Consider the following 22751-nt stretch of genomic DNA (forward strand, 5'->3'; position numbering starts at 1 on the left):
TACCCCCAATCCCATGTGCTTTAATTTTGCACACTAACCTCTTATGTAACCTCTTATGCATAATCTTAAAATTAGAGCTAGGCCATTTAGGAGAGAAATTAGGAACCAATTCTTGATACAGAGGGTGGTGAACATCTGGAACTCTCTCCCTAAAAAGGCTGTGGATACTGGGTCAATTGAAATTTTGAAGGTTGAGATCGATGGATTTTCGTTAGGTACGGGTATTAATTGATATGGAGCAAAGGCTGGTATATGGAGATGAGGTACAAATCAGCCATGAGGGAACAGGTTTTAAGGGCCGAATGGCTTACTCCTGTTCCTATATAATGATGGTGCATTTACACAACAGCAGTATTTCAGATTTCAGCCATGTAGTACCTCATTTACATGGCTTGGTTCCTGACTGTCCTGCTCTAGAAATAATTATTGTATGCTTTGATACATACATCTCCCAACAGCTAGATATTTAGGCCTGGAATTTCCTGAAACAGCTTAAGCGGTAAGTTAAGCCAAAATTTACGCCGAACGTAAAGAGTGGTGAAAACAAGTGAAAATTAGCGTAACAATTGGGACCCAAGGATATTACTGGACTTAGCCATATACTTTCTTTAAGTCCTGTTGCTGCATGATTTGTGCACATTCGGCATAAATTTAAGAAAATGTAACAGTGGAAGTTTTTCAATTTTAATGCAAATCATTCTGATGCCATGAAGATGCATTCAAAGATATGGAACATACATTGTAGGTCTCAGTGAGGAGAGTTTATTTTAAATCGCTGAAAAAAATTACCATAAAATTCCAGAAATATGACTTTGGGTCCTGTTGTGCCTAAGACGTTTTGCAGGATCGGCGAGAAAGAGCGACAAAATTTGGGCCTAGCGTAAAAACAGGCAGAAATGACTTATGCCCAAATTTTCATGATCTTTTGTGCTAAAATTTAGCATCACGCTGCAGTTTCAACAGAAGTTTTCAGAAAATTCTGTTGATTATTATGTTTATCCTATCTTTGTGCAAATTAACAAAGATAGTCAAAGATATATAGGAGTCGAGTTTCCACTTATTTCCGCGAGTTATATCAGCGCAATCCGGGCGGAATCGGCTAAATCAGTGCAAAAGATTGCTGAATCTAAAACATAAGTGAGTTATGCCCAAACCACTTATGCAGGTGTTTTCTGCGATCTTTTACACTGGTTTAAAAATCACATTGCCCGAAGTAGGCCCCGCCCACAAAACTGGCCACGCCCTCAAAACTGGCCACGACCCCAGGTCGAAATAATGGGGATGGCAAGTTTCCGCTGCTTGTGCCCGTTTGTGCCCTTTCGGGAGGGGTTGTCAAATTGCCCTTTTCTTTCGGCGCACACGCACCAATACTGCTCAGGAGAGCGATTAAAATCGATTGGTCAATGCAGAGTTATTAAATCAATTTGCACATTGCTTCGATTGAAATCACTCACTACTCTCAAAATTTATGCACTAATAAATTAAAATTAATTTAAATCAATCAGATCAATGCTCTTAAAACTATAAAGGCAGGGCACATGGCAGTAAAAAGTTTCCAGAAAGAGCGAAAAGTGTCCTTACCCTTTGATCTTCAGCCTCACTCTGAAGGAAACATTTTTTTCAATGGCTTTTATAGGACCCTCCCCAGATACTGGAGGCCTGATCACGAATTGATTATGCTTGTTTATGCTGCTCCATTGCACAGATTCAGGAGAAATTTTACATTCGGAATTATGCAAATAAGTTTGGGCGGAAATTTGAAGCATAACTTCAAATCGGAAAAAACGCTTTTTCAAATGCATATTTAGCGCAATTTCCCAATTGCGCTCAAAGCTGAAACTCGACCAAAGTGTAATTTAATACAAAATGAACCAGTTGGGACATGTAAACTAAGGAGATTAAAGAGTGAATGGACTATGCAGCTTGATGATTCAAACTGGTTGGTCAACTGCTGCTTCTTGAAATCACACATCATTGTGACGTGTGGTGGGCTTGTTCCTGTACCCTTTGGCTTTCTTGACACTGCTGTGGTGATAGGGAGATAGGAAAATAAATATACATAAGCTTAGACTTCTGGTCATTTAACTGGAGAGATATCCGCTTGTTGCCTGATGTTCTATTGAGGTTAGCACACTGATTTGCAGTAGTAGAATTGATATTGATCTTCTGCTTCAAGAATACCTTAATTTTAAGGTCTCCAACACCTGAATCCTTATCAATAACTGCAATATTTCTCTTCAGACACAAAACACACTCAAAACATCATCAGTTTTGGACCCACTTAATATGTTAGCAGGATGAAGAATTTAGTAGGAACATAATTTAACCCTTTTTTGAACAACCCTATGCTTTTGCTTCTACTTTCCTTTGCTTGGCAGGTTATTCAAAATGTTTAGCACTCTAGCTCTGTTTGATTAAGGATACTTTCCTGATATTCTGTTCTAAATATACTTTTTCCTATTTTTTATTTATGTCCTCGGGCTCAACTGTCTTCATTTACTTTGAAGTAAATATCAATACCATTTAAAACTTTATATGTTTCAAATGTGGTCCAATCTAAACCATCATCTTTCCAGACTGTAAAGCAGACCTGACCTTATTACCTTTCCACATAATTCATTCTCTATACACTTGACAACCTCTTCGCTGGATAGAGATTCTTAACTATGTGCAGGTAATAAGTGTGGAGGTCCAGAAACTGCCACTGAGAGAGCTATAGAAGTACGATTAAAATTAATTTGTATGGAGCATTCTTGTAAAAATTTGTCAGCATTAGGAGGATTAATGATAAAAAAGAATGTTTAAATGTACCCAACTTAGGCTGTGCAAAGATGAATGGATCTTGGTCGATTGCATGAGACCATTTCTATGAAAGATTTTTTTTTATTCGTTCATGGGATGTGGGCATCGCTGGCAAGGCCAGCATTTATTACCCATCCCTAATTGCCCTTGAGAAGGTGGTGGTGAGCCGCCTTCTTGAACCGCTGCAGTCCGTGTGGTGAAGGTTCTCCCATATTGCTGTAAGGTAGGGAGTTCCAGGATTTTGACGCAGCGATGATGAAGGAATGGCGATATATTTCCAAGTCGGGATGGTGTGTGACTTGGAGGGGAACATGCAGGTGGTGTTGTTCCCTTGTGAGTGCTGTCTTTGTCCTTCTGGATGGTAGAGGTTGTGGGTTTGGGAGGTGCTGTCGAAGAAGCCTTGGCAAGTTGCTGCAGTGCATCCTGTAGATGGTACACACTGTAGCCATGGTGCGCCGATGGTGGAGGGAGTGAATGTTTAGGGTGGTGGATGGGCTGCCAATCAAGCGGGCTGCTTTGTCCTGGATGGTGTCCAGCTTCTTGAGTGTTGTTGGAGCTGCACTCATCCAGGCAAGTGGAGAGTATTCCATCACACTCCTGATTTGTGTCTTGTAGATGGTGGAAAGTCTTTGAGGCGTCAGGAGGTGAGTCACTCGCCGCAAAATACCCAGCCTCTGACCTGCTCTTGTAGCCACAGTATTTATGTGGCTGGTCCAGTTAAGTTTCTGGTCAATGGTGACCCCCAGGATGTTGATGGTGGGGGATTCGGCAATTGTAATGACAATGAATGTCAAGGGGAGGTGGTTAGACTCTCTCTTGTTGGAGATGGTCATTGCCTGGCACTTGTCTAGGACGAATGTTACTTGCCGCTTATCAGCCCAAGCCTGGATGTTGTCCAGGTCATGCTGCATGCGGGCTCGGACTGCTTCATTATCTGAGGGGTTGCAATTGGAACTGAACACTGCAATCATCAGCGAACATCCCCATTTCTGACCTTATGATGGAGGGCAGGTCATTGATGAATCAGTGATGGTTGGGCCTAGGACACTGCCCTGAGGAACTCCTGCAGAAATGTCCTGGGGCTGAGATGATTGGCCTCCAACAACCACTACCATCTTCCTTTGTGCCAGGTATAACTCCAGCCACTGGAGAGTTTTCCCCCTGATTCCCATTGACTTCAATTTTACTCGGGCTCCTTGGTGCCACACTCGGTCAAATGCTGCCTTGATGTCAAGGGCAGTCACTCTCACCCCACCTCTGGAATTCAGCTCTTTTGTCCATGTTTGGACCAAGGCTATAATGAGGTCTGGAGCCGAGTGGCCCTGGTAGAACCCAAACTGAGCATCGGTGAGCAGGTTATTAGTGAGTAAGTGCCGCTTGATAGCACTGTCAACAACACCATCCGTCACTTTGTTGATGATTGAGAGTAGGCATATAAATAGTAAACAGGTAGTAAGAGGAGGGGTGAGGCCGCTTAGGGACCAAAAAGGAGATCTATGCATGGCAGAGGGCAGGGCTTTACCATGAAGAAGAGGCTGCCAAAGTCACAGTAAAAGAGAATGTAGTTGAGATACTGGGTGACTAAAAATTGATAAAGAGGATGGACTCGAAAGGCTAGCTGCACTTAATGTAGACAAGTCATCTGGTCTCGATGGGATGCATCCGAAGTTGCTGAGGGAAGTAAGGGTGGAAATTGCAGATGTACTGGCCATAATCTTCCGATCCGCCTTAGATATGGGGGTTGTGCCAGAGGACTGGAGAATTGCAAATGTTACACACTTGTTCAAAAAACAGTGTATTGATAAACCCGGCAGCTACAGGCCAGTCAGTTTAACCTTGGTGGTGTGGAAGCGCTTAGAAACGATAATCCGGGACAAAATTAATAGTCACTTGGTCAAGTGTGGATTAATAAAGGAAAACTAGCACGGATTTGTTGAAGGCAAATCATGTTTAACTGACTTGATTGAGTTTTTTAGAAACACTGAAAGAATCATAGAAAATTTACGGCACAGAAGGAGGCCATTCGGCCCATCTTGTCCGCACCGACCTTAAATGAACCACCCACCCTAATCCCACTTTCCAGCACTTGGTCTGTAGCCTTGTAGATTATGGCACTCCAAGCGCATATCCAAGTACTTTTTTAATGTGATGACGGTTTTTGCCTCCACCACCTCTTCACGCAGTGAGTTCCAGACTCCCACCATTCTCTGGGTGAAATTTTTTTTCCTCAGCTCCCCTCTAATTCTTCTACCAATCACTTAAAATCTATCCACCCTGGTGAGGTAACAGAGACGGTTGGTGAGGGCAATGCAGTTGATGTGTGTATATGGACTTTCAAAAAGCATTTGATGAAGTGCCACATAATAGACTTGTCAGCAAAATTGAAGCCCATGGAATAAAAGGGGCAGTGGCAGCGTGGATACAAAATTGACTAAGTGACAGGCAACAGAGAGTGGTTAAAAAGCAAATGGGATCCTGGATTTTATAAATAGAGCCATAGAGTACAAAAGCAAGGAAGTTATGTTGAACCTTTATAAAACACTGGTTCGGCCACTGCTGGAGTATTGTGTGCAATTCTGGGCACCGCACTTTAGGAAGGATGTGAAGGCCTTAGAGAGGGTGCAGAAAAGATTTACAAGAATAGTGCCAGTGAAGAGGCTCTTCAGCTATGTGGATAGACTGGAGAAGTTGGGGCTGTTCTCCTTAGAGCAGTGAAGGTTAAGTGGAGATTTGATAGAAGTTTTCAAAATCATGAAGGATTTTGATAAAGTAAATAAAGAGACACTGTTCCCATTGGCAGAAGGGTCGAGAACCAGAGGTCACAGATTTAAAGTGATTGGCAAAAGAAACAAAGGCGACATGAGGAAAAACCTTTTATGCAGCAGTAGTTATGATCTGGAATGCGAACCCTGAAAGGGTGGTGGAAGCAGATTCAGTCATGGCTTTCAAAAAGGAATTGGATAAATACTTGAAGGAAAAAAATTTGCAGGGCTACAGGGAAACAGCGGGGGAATGGGACTAACTGGTTGCTGTTAAAAAGAGCCGGCACGGGCTCGATGGGCGGAATGGCTTCCTATTGTGCTGTAACCCCTCTATGTTTTTATGATTCCATGTGATGAGCTGCTATATAATAAAGTCTTTCTTTCTTTATGAGATAAATCAAAGACATTAAATTATGATGAAAGCCAGCTCACTGCAGGATTTGGACTGTCAATTTGAGTGTCTTTGTAAGCTGGTGTCCTCCTTTTCCGTTCAGGCACAGCTACTGAACAGTTGTCAGTTCTCGGATGCAGAAGGCCATAAGAACAGTTGGTTGATCAAAGGCATAGAGCACAAAGACAGATCAAATAAATAGAGCCACCTCCGCAGAGACTATGTCCTGCTGAAGACTGGATTCATGAACAATATGCCCTTATTATATGAAACATTTGAGTGTTTTACCAACCTTGTGACACATAAAAAGAAATGTTGACGATGAAAAATAAAACCATTTCTAATATATTACCTTCTGTTTTAAACAGTGCTCTCGATACGACAACGTCTTTGCTGCAGAGATTCTAATTGAAAGGGGAGTAAATGTCAATCGCCAGGATGAGGATTTGTGGACTGCACTGCATGTGGCATGTGCTTGTGATAATCCTGATATTGTTCTGCTTCTCATGTTGGTGAGTACATAACACTGATTTCACCATACTTCATCAATACCTCACAGCAATGCATTCAGTGAACCGGTTATAGAGGTTGACCTATAAAAGCATACCTCCAACGCTTCCTTCCGCCTGTACTGTTTCAAGCTATCTTCCAACAGTCTTGTCCTCTGATTTTTTTTTCCTCCATCTGTGAGGAGGTAACTGGATTTCACCAAACAACTTCCCTTCCCCAAGCAACATAACCAAGATCAGAGATTCAAGGGTGTGGGGCAAATAACTGAATGTCCCTCAGTGCAGTGTTGTGATGTACGTGATGTTCTTGTTGCTATAGCTTTTCTGCGTCCAATTGAAAATTAAGACGTTTTTAGCAATTTATTTGCAGAATACAGTGAGTTGAAGAAAAAAAGAGTCTATGCTGTTGAGTAAATTCTCATCTTTAGCGCACCTCCGAGATATTTATGTACTGGGACCCTATATCAGGAACACCCAGGCCAAAGGTTCTTTGTCACATGGGTCTGACAGAAAAATTTACTTCATTGAAACTAATGAAACATACAGTGAAACTGTTGGTATCTAATTAATGAGCCATTATGCTGAGAGGTTCAAAAGCTCATGGGTTTTAGCATTACCTGATGGGAAATTCATTAAAATAGCAGATAACAGGCAATGAAAAGAAAGCAAATGAATTAGGACAGTAATTAAAATACCAAAGTCAAACATCAATCATATTCACTCAAATGAATATTGAAATAATTGCAATCAGGGACATTGTTAATGCCAATTGTTAATACAACACAGTAACTCTGCCAGTAGTAAGCTACCTTAATTTAGGGTGAAAACTAGTCTTTGTTATGTATGCAGAGCTTTAAGATGGGAACAGCTAGCTTTCTGCACATTTTTTATCCACTATATATTGCACCAGTATAGTAATGGGGTCCCTTAAATTAGTTTCAGTTAATATCTCAACCATTTTCTCAAAACAAAGTAATCTATAATATCCCTGTCAGCAGCATTTGTTGTTGATTAATTTCTTCTAGTGATCTCACTTCACTATCTTTGCCCATCAACTGGTGTATAATTAAAATATTGAATACGAATATGGATGACATTGGGGTAAACATTCTGATATTAATACTCCCTGATTGGAAATAGTGTGCAGCAGGTCATGCACCAGATGTGTTGTGTATGCCCTTTTCCACCTAAGCTTCTACTTTTGCTTCTCATTACATACGTGTGATGAGCATCTCGCGCACGGAACTGGGTGCCTGAAAGAAGTTGCATGCAAAGAGCTGGAATTTTGAAACAGCAACAAATTAAGAATATGTTTTTTTTACGATTACCACACTGCACTCACAGATATTTTACAATTGGTTGGAAGATGAAATTTGCAGCTGGTGGACGATGGAGACGGATAAAGACTATACAAGCAAGGACATTAATTGTAAAGTTTTATCTGTATTAAAAATGGCAAATCGAGACATTTTGCATCGCATTAATGCTGAAGTTCAGCATCCTTCAATGCCATGAAATCACTTGTGTGCATTTTGCACTGAAAAGCAGAATTTGTTTAGGTGTGAAATTTAATTGAAAAGCAGCCTCCCCAGGTTGTAAATGTAATGGTGAGCAAACTGCAGCAAACGCTATGTTTAAGATTTTTCCCTCATGCCCTACAAACAAAAGGGGTGATTTTACAAATTCATATTCCTGGTGCTCCAAGTAAAGCATTGTTTCATATGAACTGAAGGGAAGGGTTGAAATATTCACAGTATTTCTCAACAGTGGACAATTTCTAAAAGTGTCCATGCACATTTACGGATGATATGCTTGAGGTACTGATGCATTCAGTGAGGAAATGTAGGGTTGCTCCATTTGTATTCAAGGCCACTCATCGGAAAAGAGTCATCTGAAATATCTGACAACAGAATATCTGGCAGTGTTATTGATCTCTGCAACATCCAGGGGCACTGGCTGCAAACCTGAGGAACTGCTCCAAGTACGTACAGCACAAAGTGTATCTTCAGAACCTGTTAGTCCTTGACTGCTCATTCCTCCAAAGCTTTTATATAACTTCACAGGTTTGTACATACTTGGCACGTGTGGCCATAAAATAGCACGGCATGCATATAGGATGCAGCTTACATTTAAAATAGCTGTTGGACTGAAATCTTAATATAGCTTCACGCAGCAAAGCCTTTCAGTATACCCTAGCTGCATGATGCACTTTCAATTATTGATGCGAAGGTTGGGATGTAGCATGGCCACATCGATGGCAGCAATGATCCCCTGTACTTCTTGAAACATAGCAGTGTGGTGACATTGGGCAGTCACGTTATGCTGTTGTTGCTATTTGGAAGGAAACCAGAGTTGCTCCTGTTCAACAATTCATCAATCACTTGTTTTGATTGAATTTTTAGCTGATACTGCAGATGATGCTAATGCTAGCCTGGAAAGGAATGGAAGAGAAAAGGGTAAGGGAGAAGGTGACCTTGATTATCATTGGTAGTGCCCACCAAATGGAGGTTGGCTACAGTTTTCCTTGCAAGAGATGGCACAGCTTCATTACTGCCTCTCTGGTGTACTAGAAACTGCAGAGGCAATTGGTCATTGAAAGGTAGGCATTGCAGGGCCTGAATATAACAGTGACATAATGATCAGCTGATTTCCTATTGTGCCTTCTCTGATCTTCATCCTCAAGCATGAAATATTGTGATTGGATACTTTCAAAGCAGTTCCCATATTTTGCACTAAAGTATCTGCAGTGTAAATTGGGCCACGTAGCGCCCGTTGTGTAGGTGCTACGCGGACTCCTAAGGGCCAAAAATGGTGTCCGGAATGCGTGCGCACACTATTAGCCTGACGTGCACTGGATGCCATATAGGTAAAGGCATTCACGCACGCACAGATAGCGAATGCCAACACCATGTAAAGTAGGGAGAATATGCAGTAGATCAGTGTGCACCACTGATTTAAAGGGACAGATGCGATTTTGAAACTCAGCGCTCCAGCCAATGCAGTCTTAACCTCACCCAGCATTGAAGACCCCCCACCAACACTATTTAAAGTGTTAAGTGTTACAGGTTAGTTGTTGGATTATTGCTTCTGACAGCTGAAGCATTTGTACCTGCTTTTGGAGATGTCCTACATTAGAATACTAGCCTAAAAATGAGAGCCAGGACTTACAGGAATGAAGTTAGGAAACACTTCTACACATAAAGGGTGGTAGAAATTTGGAATGCGCTTCCGCAAACGGCAGTTGATGCTAGCTCAATTGTTAACTTTAAATCTGAGATTGATAGATTTTTGTTAGCCCAATATCCCTTAATACCTTTGGTTAAGGCGGGTATATGGAGCTAGGTCACAGATCAACCATGATCTCGTTGAATGGCAGCACAGGCTCAAACGGCTAAATGGCCTACTCCTGTTCCTACCTTCCTATGTTCCTATAACAAAGTTTCAATATTCCACAGGGAATGGGCTGGCTAGCTGACAGGCAACAGCAAGGGCACTGGCGGAGTGGCAGGTGTGGGACAGGACTGCTGTCATCCTGAGAGGACAGCAGGTTCATGTTCCATGGAGCCACTGCTACTTGCTGCCTTCTGTTATGCTCTTGCGAGAAAGCAGGACGTGTGTTGGTGAGTGTCCTGCAAGATATTTGGGTGATTGGGCTGTCATGGTTGAATAGCTGCCAGTGTGTGTGAGTTGTGGATGTGTGGGTGTGCAGTTTGCAACAGTGGTGATGCGTGAGGGTGAGAGGAAGCATCTGATTGGGAGAGTTGACTACTGATTGAAAGTGTTTGTTGGTATGTGGTTGATGGGAGAATAGTGGACACGGCCATTGGTGCAGTTGGTAGGAGATGCCACTTACCCGTTGACCTCACTCACCGTGACTACTCGTATCAAAGTATTGAACTTCTACCTGCACTACATCCATGTACATGGTGCTATGCATCTGGCATTGACTTCATCCCCTACTGCCTCTGGAGCATATGTCTGGAGGGCCTCTTGCCCCCCCATCCCCAACTGCGGATATAGGATGCCCCTCCTTCTGTCCATCTCTTGCACTTAGGCCTGTAGTGCATCATCAGAGAACCTTGGTGCAGGCCTGGTACCAACTCAAGTCAGCAGATTGGTGGGTCTGGCGTGCAGATTGGAGGATGTGGGATTTAGTAGTGTGCAACCTTTATTCAATGTTTTAAAATAACTCAACAGTTTGTAAACATGGTGATAGGTGTTTTACGTGTGCAATGTCTGATCTCCATTCAGACTCGGTGCAGACCCGTATCTTATTTTTTTCAAATATCAGTGTCCCGCAAATGTTGAACAGCCCAGTTGTTGGTCATTGAAAATTCCAGAGGTCCCATCATCACCATGCTGCACTATATTGCAGCACAGATTCACTTCCCAATTGACTTCCACCACTTCCTGCAGCCAGAATGCACATTCTCTTTAAGAGGTGCAGGCTGCCTTTAAGTGGTGCTAGCCACACGCGATATCTGGGCCCCCTGCTGGTGAGCAGCTACTCAACAGTGCAGGTCGTGCTGGCTGCATGCAGCAATCAGGTAAATCACCAAGCAGCACGAATGTTACGTGCTACCTGAATCTCAACGACCGGGCGCGGGTTAATCGCGCAGCGCGACCCCCGCACTCCCGGTTTTGGGAGTTATCCAATATAGCCCCTTCCGTGTCAGAAAAAAAGGATTAACTCCGAAATCATAAAGAATACTAGGTGTATAAATAATCTCTCTCGTGATGTATTGTGTGGAACTTTCAACTTTGGCGGGGGCATAAAATGGGCAGTAACAGATCGACCACCCATTATACAATCCACCTGATTTCCCTTTCCATTGACTTGTAGTCTGGAGTCTGGAGCACAGTTGTGGTGTTTAGCTGTCAAATAGCCCATCACTCCAAGGCCACTGCGCAGGTTCTCACTGTGTGGAAGCAGCTTAATATGGAACATCCTGAGGTCAATGAGAAGCTAATTACTGTTGGAAGTTTTCCTGGATTGGCAGTTGTTTGGATACTCTTCTTGTGAGAGATAAAGATGGTAATCCCAAGGTAAGAAAAATGACCATGAAATGACAGGCTTTATTTCACCTTTTATATCATTTTTTTCTTAAGAATGTTCAGTTGTAATTTTTGGTGGTTTACATAAAATGTGACACCTGAACTGTAATGGGTGCCTCTCAAAGCCTTTATACACAGATATGTGTATTTTTTAAGGAAAGAAGGCTTGCAAATTGCAGCCAAATCAATAGGTAATTGATCTAGTCAGGAGATTTTAGATTTGCTGTGTTCATAACACAAGGCTGGGAAATTATTGTTCAGATGCAATACATTGAGCTAGCATGACATCTGCTCCTTAAAGAGACAATGGCATAGAAATTCAATCACACTGCACCTGTTCCACAGGCGTAAAGCGGATGCTTAAGGGTTCAATACGGCGGATGGGACTTGTAGAAGTGTGCGTCCCGTCACATTGGATTGGGCTGTTTCAAAGGTGTGCAGGCCGCATGCTGGAAGTATTAAAAAGCCTCATTATAGTAAAATAAGGATCCTACCTTTTGTGAAATTGGTCTGCCCCAGCGCTTGACTCGCCACGTGATAAACTTGCCCATCAAATCATGGTGCTATCAGTGAGCAAGGACCCTGCAGGAGCACCATTTAATGAGTTCATCCACTCCATACAGGTTTGTCCTCTTAGGTTGATGGTTAACTTCTGGGACTTTTTTTTTGCCTATTTTCTGAGTACCACAAGTGAATTATGACTTCTAGGAACAACATTTTACTAGCGCTGGATTATTTCTGTCTCCTTTGTAAAGAGCTTTATTCCAGTCATGGGCAGTCTGCCTTTGGAGCTTGAGGATGAGGGGGAGCAGCGAAGAAGACAGGAGAGAGCAGGAGCAGCTGGGAAAAGAGGGAGGAGGAGGGCATTGTACAGGGAGGCCATACCCACAGTAGGTCTTCAGAGAGCACTGCTCATACCTCAACTTCACCATGCTGCATCGTGTCAAGATCCTTCGTTTCACCAAGGATGCTGTCACTGAGCTATGTCACCTACTGCAACCACAACTCGAGCCTCAAACCAGGGCATGGACAGCACTGCCTGTGGCTGTCACCATGGCCCTTAACTTTATCACCACAGGGTCATTCCACGCTGCAGCAGGGGATGTCAGCACCATCTCCCAGTTTGCTGTCTCAGGGAGGTGACTGGGACTCTCTATGCCAGAAGGAACACATACATCACATACCCAATGGACAGAGCGAAGCAAGATGAGAGGACATTAGGCTTTGCCTGCATTCCAGGCTTTCTCAGGGTCCAAGGTGCCAAAGACTGCACACACATTGCCTTACGTGTGGGCTGCCATGAAAGCTGTCACCAGAAGCTCCATCGTGGTGGGCCCCATTGTCCTGTTCATGGAGTTGACCACTCACTCCATGTTTGGCAGAACGGTCTCCATGCTCTGCTGGAAGCCCCAACACAAGTTGGTGCTGGACTCCTCTATACTCTGAGCCATTGTATGCAAGCTTGCTGGCAGGCTCCCCAGTGTACCCAACATTTCCTGGTGTCTGTCCATCAGTCTTCTTCAGTAGACTGGGCCCTCAATTTTTTCTTTTTTTAAAATTCGTTCATGGGATGTGGGTGTCGCTGGCAAGGCCAGCATTTATTGCCCATCCCTAATTGTTCTTGAGAAGGTGGTGGTGAGCCGTCTTCTTGAACCACTGCAGTCCATGTGGTGAAGGTTCTCCCACAGTGCTGTTAGGTGGGGAGTGGAAGGATTTTGATCCAGCGAGTATGAAGGAATGGCGATATATTTCCAAATTGGGATTGTGTGTGACTTGGAGGGGAACGTGCAGGTGGTGTTGTTCCCATGTGCCTGCTGCCCTTGTTCTTCTAGGTGGTAGAGGTTGCGGGTTTGCGAGGTGCTGTCGAAGAAGCCTTGGCAAGTTGATGCAGTGCATCCTGTGGATGGTACACACTGCAGCCACTGTGCGCCGGTGGTGAAGTGAGTGAATGTTTAGGGTGGTAGATGGGGTGCCAATCAAGCAGGCTGCTTTGTCCTGGATGGTGTTGAGCTTCTTGAGTGTTGTTGGAGCTGCACTCATCCAGGCAAGTGGAGAACATTCCATCACACTCCTGACTTGTGCTTTGTAGATGGTGGAAAGGCTTTGGGGAGTCAGGAGATAAGTCACTCACCACAGAACCTGCTCTTGCAGCCACAGTATTTATGTGGCTGGTCCAGTTAAGTTTCTGCTCAATGGTGACCCCCAGTATGTTGATGGTGGGGAATTCAGCGATGGTAATGCCATTGAATGTCAAGGGGAGGTGGTTAGACTCTCTCTTGTTGGTGATGGTCATTGCCTGGCACTTGTCTGGTGCGAATGTTACTTGCCACTTATGAGCCCAAGCCTGGATGTTGTCCAGGTCTTGCTCATTATCTGAGGGGTTGCGAATGGAACTGAACATTGTGCAATCATCAGCGAGCATCCCCATTTCTGACCTTATGATGAAGGGAAGGTCATTGATGAAGCAGCTGAAGATGGTTGGGCCTAGGACACTGCCCTGAGGAACTCCTGCAGCAATATCCTGGGGCTGAGATGATTGGCCTCCAACAACCACTACCATCTTCCTTTGTGCTGTGTACGACTCTAGCCACTAAAGAGTTTTCCCCCTGATTCCCATTGACTTCAATTTTACTCAGGCTCCTTGGTGCCACACTCGGTCAAATGCTGCCTTGATGTCAAGAGCAGTCACTCTCCCCTCACCTCTGGAATTCAGCTCTTTTTTCTATGTTTGGACCAAGGCTGTAATGAGGTCTGGAGCCGAGTGGTCCTGGCAGAACCCAAACTGAGCATCGATGAGCAGGTTATTGGTGAGTAAGTGCCGCTTGTTGGTAATGGTAGAATAAGGAATATGCCGAGCCATGAGGTTACAGATTGTGCTGGAATACAATTCTGCTGCTGCTGATGGCCCACAGCGCCTCATGGATGCCCAGTTTTCAGCTGCTAGATCAGTTCTGACGAAACCTTCCATCACTTTGCTGATGATTGAGAGTAGACTGATGAGGTGGTAATTGGCCGGTTTGGATTTGTCTTGATTTTTGTGGACAGGACATACCTGGGCAATTTTCCACATCGTCGGATTATATGGGCCCCGACAACATCCTGACTCTAGTGCTGAAAACTTGTGTTCTAGAACTAGCCGCGCCTGTAGCCAGTTTTAGCCACTAGATCTGTTCTGAATCTATCCCATTTAGTACGATGATAGTGCCACACAACACGTTGGATGGTGTCCTCAGTGTGAAGACGGGACTTCGTCTCCACAAGGACTGTGCGGTGGTCACGCCTACCAATACTGTCATGGACAGATGCATCTGCGACAGATAGATTGGTGAGGACGAGTTCAAGTAGGTTTTTCCCTCGTGTTGGTTCGCTCACCACCTGCCGCAGGCCCAGTCTGATAGCTACGTCCTTCAGGACGTTCTGCATATGAGTCCTCTGCACTAAGGATAATATGTGATCTCGCCCTCGACCTGCAACCTGTGGCGTCTTTTCCCTCAGCACAATTGTGGCCGGTGATTCATCACGTGAAACCCCTCCTCTAACCTACTCTCTAAAGTATGCGTGGTGCCAACCTCTGAGCTGCTGCTTGCTATGGTCAGGTCAAATGATGTTACATCTTCAGGAAGGCTGGCACCTCTTCCTAAAGTAGCAGAGGAGCCTTGACATTTTCAGTACTTAAAATGAAAGAGAGAGACAAGGGTTAGCTTTCAATGTGAAGGGAGAGCAAAGAGAAATGAGTGGCTGTCGAAAGCAACTGCAGTTTGTCATGCAGATAAGATGATGGTGAGATAGAAGTAAGAAGGGAAAAAGATGTGTCCTTCAGTGTTGCCACTCACCACATCCACGACTTGCCACCTACTCGTGATGCTCAGCACCTTTTCTTCCAGTGGGAAAAGGATGTGGAGGCTAGTTCGTCCTCCTTTGATCACTGCTTCCTGCCTCATGTGTGTGATCTTCTCCTGCAAGAAAAAAGCGAGGGTGCTAGTGACAGCTTTGAGAACTGTTTCAAGAAAGTGGCTGTCATGGTGGAATAGTGCAAATATTGTGTGGAAGATGTGAGGTGCGGGTAAGTGAAGGTCGCAATAGTGGTGAGAGTAGGAGTTGCAGAGTGTGTGAGTAGGAGTACAAGGTGGCGTGATGTGTGGAGCAGTGATTGTAGGAGGTGAGAGGTAAGATTCTTATCTTGACAACTCTTATGAGCTTATTATATTTTTTCCGGCATTGAAGTCATGTCCTTGGAGCTAAGGTCCTGGCATTGACCTCCTCAGTGATCTCTTCCCATTAGTGGCAGACGTATTACCTGGAGGGCTTTCTGCTCCCTTGGGGGGAATAGGATCTCCCTCCAACTCTGCATCTGAGAACATGGATGCCCTCTCTGGACCTCGTACAACCATTTTTCAACTTACAAGTTTCCCTGCTGTCTGCAGTTACAGTGCACCTCCCCTTTAGAGAGGTATTGGCTGGCTTTAAGTGTCCGCAGTGAAGCCCGATTTCTTGCCCACCCAAAACAGGTCCGCACCCAATAACCAGCATGAGTGGTGCTGGCTGCAAACCTGACACATTATAAAGAGCAACCAGTACCGATTTTACGTTGCCCCTTTGCATACATGAACGGACATGTGCAGTATTCGCCCAACCCCCGCGTGCCTATTTTCCGGCTCGATCGAATTTCTAGGCCATTGTTCTGGAACCATTGTGGTTTTCTTTACAATGGGATAGATTTCACAAATTAGCACGTTTGGCACAGACTGATGGGAGGGCATGTTGAGAATTCAGCTGTGGAAGTCAGCAGGCCTCAGGTGATAAATTATTGGACGAAAAGCCAGAGGGGCACTCTGAGCCCCACGCCTGAATGTCCAAAACATCCTCCCATTGCACAAACCTCTGCACCGGGACTTCTAATTCATAAAACCTACACTATAAGAATATCCCCCTTACATCATTTTATTCTGTGAATTTCTGTATCTTTTCTTTGGAAAGATGTTCATCAATATATGCTAGATTCTTGTTGTAAAGTGTTTAATTTTTAAAGTTATTTATTTTCCTCTCCTTATCCTTATGTTCTTCCTATGTCACACATCTGACCAAGTGATCCGGTTCTAAGTTTCTAATATTGCTACTGTGCGACTGACCAATATAAGGTGTGTAAAAGAGTTTCTGGCTCCGTCGTCTTCTAATATTCCTTTCCCCTCATTGGAAAGCCTCTGACCTCTACTGAACACCACTACTTAATATCTTGATGGAGTTGATTAATTCATGTGGGGGAATTTGGGTGCAAGAAATCATTCCTTGGCACTGTAGGTCGATTTTTCATTTTAACGGATGAAAAATGGTGCACAGACATCTGCATTTTCCCGAGATGCTTGTCTGGTGGGTAAGCCTCTTCGATGGCAGCATAGACTTGGAAAATTAGCACAATGGGGGCACCATAAATCAGCACGATGCTGGTACAAAAAGTTGTGCCTATCGCACCTAGCTTATTGATCAGCCTGAAATATCCCAAGTAAACTTTCTTCCCGTTTGCACCCTCTGCAAGTCCACCGCTGTAGCTGCTGAACACAATGAAAAGAAGCATCAAAAATTGGCTTCTTGGCCCTTGGGCAGCTACTCCATCTGATCACTTGCCAAACTTGTCTCTCCAAAAGAGAAAGCTGACCTTTTTGGCTCATCTTCCTTCTCTGATACTTATCTCAATAACCTTGCTGAAGGAGCTCCCTCTTTTGCCCCATTCTGTTCTACCAAACTGCCTGACATCAGGGTGAAAGTTACTCCGAGAACTATTTTTAATGATTTGGTTAACTGTAAAATTACTATGTGTACTATTTTAACCAAGTGAATGCTAGGGGAAGAGGGCAAGAGCAGTCATTTTGGCACTGACCTGTCTGAAAAAGGCAAGGTTCGCTCTTCATGAACACGTGACTTGAGAGGGCAGAATTGTGATGTTCAAAATGGCAAATGATTCCTAGCCCCTGCTGGTTTTTGACCTGGCATGGCAGTTCAGACAAACAGATTAAACCCTCCCCCCACACACCCATCCCCACCCCGCCCAACAGCTGCACCATTGGGTGAACCATATAGGGCTGAGTTTCTAAGTTTGCATTGCTGGCAAGGAGCCCCATCCACTGCAGGCAAGGACACCCACCCACTGGCTGAGAAATTATGAGCAGATAATCATTGGCAGTACGTTGGTGATTTCTGGACTTCCTGGAAGACAAGGCTCCCTACCCACAGCCTGAGCTTGGAAGATTACCTCATGTGTTTAGCCTATGGAAAGTCTTCCACACGAATAGTGTATAATCACAAACAGACCATTTGCAAGTCCTGCTCAGTCACAGGCTTGAACTCAGTTACATGTAGGCCCTTTACTTTTCATACTTTTGAAACCTTGGGGGCACCTGAGCTCTGGAAAGGTCCTCGCATTTAACTCACAATTCTGTGTGGGATCTATTACTGCTCAAACTCTTGGATCTTTAAGTTACTGTCCCGATGATCACTCTTGGTTTGCTATGCCAGCGTGTTGCATGGGCTTATTTGGCTTTTACCCTACCCATAATTAGAACCATTAATTAATCAGAAATATGCAAATCAGGGGATTTCAGCAACAGAATCATGGCTGATTAATTGTTTATTTATGAATGCACCATTTATTTTTAGCTGCAGTCGGATGCTGCAGAGTAAAATTCAAACACGTATTAGTTGTCAATGTGCTTGTGTGCTTGTTTTTATATAACACGGTGATTCCACAATCTGGTACTCCCATTGCGGAGTGCTGGATTGCAGTCACCCCTTTAGATCTTTGCTCAACCAAATGGAAGATGAAGTATTCTAGTAAGTGACATAAGGCTGTGTCTGTTGACGTTCAGAATAGCTACTTCAATAAGTCATATTCAACATGCATATAATAACCATCTGCGAGTACTCCACTCCACTCTCAAATCAAAGAAACCTCCTGTTTTAAATGATTGCTTAGCCCTCCCACTGATATATTGTCAAATCTACTGCACTTATCACCCCCTAAGAGATGTTATATATATATAGATTTACATTTTATTGGCATATTATTGTTTGAAATTGCTAATTGGGGATGCATTTTATATAAACAAATTGTGAAGGATTGCGGAATATTTTTAGGTTTCTTTTCAAATACATTTTGTTTTGTGTAACATATAGAAATTTTAGCTTAAGTTTTATTCAGTTATCCCATTTCTTAATCTCTCCTTCCTTTAACTTTTCCTGGGATTACTTTACAAAGACTCCCAACATAATGAGTGTTTGTCTTATTAGGCTTCCTTATACTCCCATTAGTTACTATATAATTATGTGAAGTTGGCTTAAAGGAGTTGACCTTTTAAAATGGGTTGTCAAAACATGGGCCATGACCATTTTTGGGCATGCAGGGGGAGATGTAGTTCGCACTCCTGCGCTTGAATGGTGAGGCCCGAGGCTCTCAGATATTGGGCATTGGGCCTCATTTCAATGAAGCCAGCGAAGCGTCGAGAGCCCATGGGTGAAAAGGACTCTAAATTTGGGTCGCTGCTAGCGTCGCGGTGGCCTTCAGGTAAGTGTTGCTGGGAGTCAGGGCCTGAGTCGCAGATCAGGGACCAAGGCCTTGTTCGGTGGTCGGGGCCTGGGTCCGTGTCGGGGATCACAGGAGGTTGTTGTCGAGGGTCGCATGGACATCAGGACTAGGGATCATGTGGGTCAGGTCGGGAGCAGAGGGGAGATCAGTGCCAGGGATCGGGTTGGGAGTGGTGGGAGGTAGTGGGGTTGGGAGTATTGGCAATTGGGGAGGTCGGGATCGGCGGCGATGGAGATAGGGGATCGGATGTGGGGAAGGGGTCCTTTAATATGGGGTCGGGAAGCGTAGCTCCACATTCAGGTAAGTTACTTTCCTTCTTTTTTGCAGGTGATCCCGAGGACTAGTTTCACCGAGTGCAGTCTGCGATAACGTGGCTGCCTGAGTGCAAACCAATCTTGGGTGAGAACATCAAACAGGTGTTAGGCCCCTTATTTGCATATGCAAAGTGTTTCATGCCTGCTTCAGGGGTGGTTAAAGGACGCCTCTTGTTGTCTTTACCCAATATGGCGGGTAGCACACTTCTGGCCGAAAATGTGCGCAAGCACCCTTCCTGCCATATAGGGGTCTTAGTAGTTCAAGCAGCATATGACAAACCAGGAGCACTAAAATAATCTGGGCCACTGCTGATCCAGACCAATTTCTAGGCTCGGAGATGTCAGCTGCAATTTAAGATCATAGGGCCAATTTTGCTCTCCAGGTCCCCGTAAGCAGTGGTATGAGGGTTTGGTGCGCTGGTGAGGGTAGGAATGCAGTACAGGCACATGCAATACATTGTCCATTTAGGAAATGCCCTGAAATCTGGGCAGTGTAGTGGGACAGAGGCCTGATGTAATGGCCTCTTGCTCTTCCCCTTCAATGTGCCTCAGAACCCAGGCATTCCCCAGGTGTAATGAAAAGGAAAATCTACTCCTTCATCTGAGGGAGTGCTGCTTTGTTGGAGATGCTGTCTTTCAGATGAGACGTTAAACCAAGGCCATAATCTTGCAAACATCCTTATATACGAGGGTGGTGCCAGAGGACTGGAGTATTGCAAATGTTACACCCTTGTTCAAAAAAAGGTGTCCGGATAAACCCAACAACTATAGGCCAGTCAGTTTAACCTCGGTAGTGGGGAAATTTTTAGAAATGATAATCAGGGACAGAATTAGCAGTCACTTGGACAAGTGTGGATTGATTAGGGAAAGCCAGCACAGATTTGTTAAAGGCAAATCGTGTTTAACTAACCTGATCGAGTTTTTTGATGAGGTAACAGAGAGGGTAGATGAGGGTAATGCAGTTGATGTGGTGTATATGGATTTCCAAAAGGCATTTGATAAAGTGCCGCATGGTAATCTTGTCATCAAGATTGCAGCCCATGGAATAAAGGGGGCAGTAGCAACACGGATACAGAATTGGCTAAGTGACAGGAAACAGAGAGTGTGGTGAACGGTTGTTTTTTGGGCAGGAGGGGGAGTACAGTGGTGTTCCCCAGGGGTTGGTGCTGTGACCACTGCTTTTCTTGAAATATATTAATGACTTGGACTTGGGTGTATAGGGCACAATTTCAAAATTTGCAGATGAAACAAAACTTGGAAGGGCAGTAAACAGTGAGGAGGATAGTGATAGACTTCAGGAGGCTGGTGGCATGGGCACACATGTGGCAGATGAAATTTAACGCAGAAAAATGCGAGGTGATGCATTTCAGTAGGAAGGATGAGGAGAGGCAATATAAACTAGAGGGCGCAATTCTAAAATGGGTAAAGGAATAGAGAGATTTGGGTGTACATGTACACAAATCTTTAAAGGTGGCAGGGCAGGTTGAGAAAGTGGTTAAAAAAGCATAGGGGCTTTATAAATAGAGTCATAGAGTACAAAGGCAAGGAAGTGATGATGAACCTTTATAAAACAATGGTTCAGCCACAGCTGGAGTGTCCAGTTCTGGGCACCACACTTCGGGAAAGATATGAAGGCTTTAGAGAGGTGCAGAAGAGGTTTACTAGAATGATTCCAGAGATGAGGGACTTTAGTTACGTGGATAGACTGGAGAAGCTGAGGTTGTTCTCCTTAGAACAGAGAAGATTGAGACGAGATTTGATAGAGGTATTCAAAATCATGAAGGGTCTAGTCAGAGTAGATAGAGAGAAACTCTTCCCATTGGTGGAAGGGTCAAGAACCAGAGGCCATAGATTTAAGGTGATTGGTAGAAGATCCAAAGATGAAACAAGGGAAAACGTTTTTACACTGCGAGTGGTTAGCATTTGGAATGCACTGCCAGAAGGGGCAATGGAGGCAGTGCATTCCACATTCCATCATGGCCTTCAAAAGGGAACTGGATAAGTACTTGAAAGGAAAAAAATTGCAGAGCTACAGGATAAGGTGGGGGAGTGGGACAAGCTGGATTGCTCTTGCATAGAGCCGGCATTGACTCAATAGGCTGAATAGCCTCCTCCTGTGCTGTAATCTTCTATGATTCTATGAAAGCCGTCATCTGCGTGTGTGGGTGATCGAAAAATATTTCATGGTACTATTCAAGGTAGAGTAGGATGCTCTCTCAGTACCCTGACAACATTTAATCTTCAAACAACAGCAACAAAATAGATTAGAATCATAGAATGGTTACAGCACAGGAGGAGGCCATTCGGCCCATCGAGCCTGTGTCAGTTCTTTGTAAGATCAATCCTGTTAATCCCATTCCCCTACTCTTTCCCCATAACCCTGCAATTTTTTCCCTTCAAATATTTATCCAATTCCTTTTTGAAAGCTACGATTGAATCTGCTTCCACCACCCTTTCAGGCAGCGCATTCCAGATCATAACTACTCTCTGCGTAAAAAAGTTTTCCCTCATGTCATCTTTGGTTCTTTTGCCAATCACCTTAAATCGTGTCCTCTGGATCTTGACCCTTCCACCAATGGGAACAGTTTCTCTTTATTTACTTTATCTAAACCCTTCATGATTTTGAACACTTTTATCAAATGTCCTCTTAACCTTCTTTGCTCTAAGGAGAACAACTCCAGCTTCTCCAGTCTATCCACATAACTGAAATCCCTCATCCCTGGAACCATTCTAGTAAATCTTTTCTGCACCCTTCCTTCACATCCTTTCTAAAGTGCGGTGCCCAGAATTGGACACAATATTCCAGTTGTGACCGAACTAGTGTTTTATAAAAGTTCAACATAACTTCCTTGCTTTTGTACTCTATGCCTCTATTTATAAAGCCCAGGAACCCGTATGCTTCCTCGACCTGTCCTGGCACTTTCAAAGATTTGTGCACAAATACCCCCAGGTCTCTCTGTTCCTGCACCCCCTTTAGAATTTACCATTTAGTTTATATTGCCTCTCCCCTTTCTTCCTGCCAAAATGTATCACTTTGCACTTCTCTGTGTTAAATTTTATCTGCCATGTGTCCGCCCATTCCACCAGCCTGTCTATGTCCTCTTGAAGGCTGTTACTATCCTCCTCACTGTTTACTACACTTCCAAGTTTTGAGTCATCTGTAAAAATTGTGTCCTGTACAATTGTACCAGTCATTAATCTCATTACGGTTTCTGAGATCTTGCTGTGCACAATTGGCTGCTGCCTTTCCCTACAAAACAACAGTAACTGCACTTCAAAAGTAATTCATTGGCTGTGAAGCACTTTGGGATGTCCTGAGGATGTGAGCAGCACATCATAACT

The 22751-nt window shown here is 44.0% G+C and overlaps 1 protein-coding gene across 1 annotated transcript in view; it reads left to right on the forward strand.

The window, feature by feature from the left end:
• The window catches only part of myo16 (myosin XVI), a 773985-nt gene that overhangs the window by 161653 nt on the left and 589581 nt on the right, over window positions 1–22751 (forward strand). The window contains exon 4 of the mRNA XM_067986709.1: window positions 6324–6467. Coding sequence (XP_067842810.1) covers window positions 6324–6467 — 144 coding nt within the window. The remainder of the gene's footprint in view (window positions 1–6323; window positions 6468–22751) is intronic.

The sequence above is a fragment of the Heptranchias perlo genome, chromosome 6 (genome assembly GCF_035084215.1).
Source record: "Heptranchias perlo isolate sHepPer1 chromosome 6, sHepPer1.hap1, whole genome shotgun sequence".
Classification (NCBI taxonomy): domain Eukaryota; kingdom Metazoa; phylum Chordata; class Chondrichthyes; order Hexanchiformes; family Hexanchidae; genus Heptranchias; species Heptranchias perlo.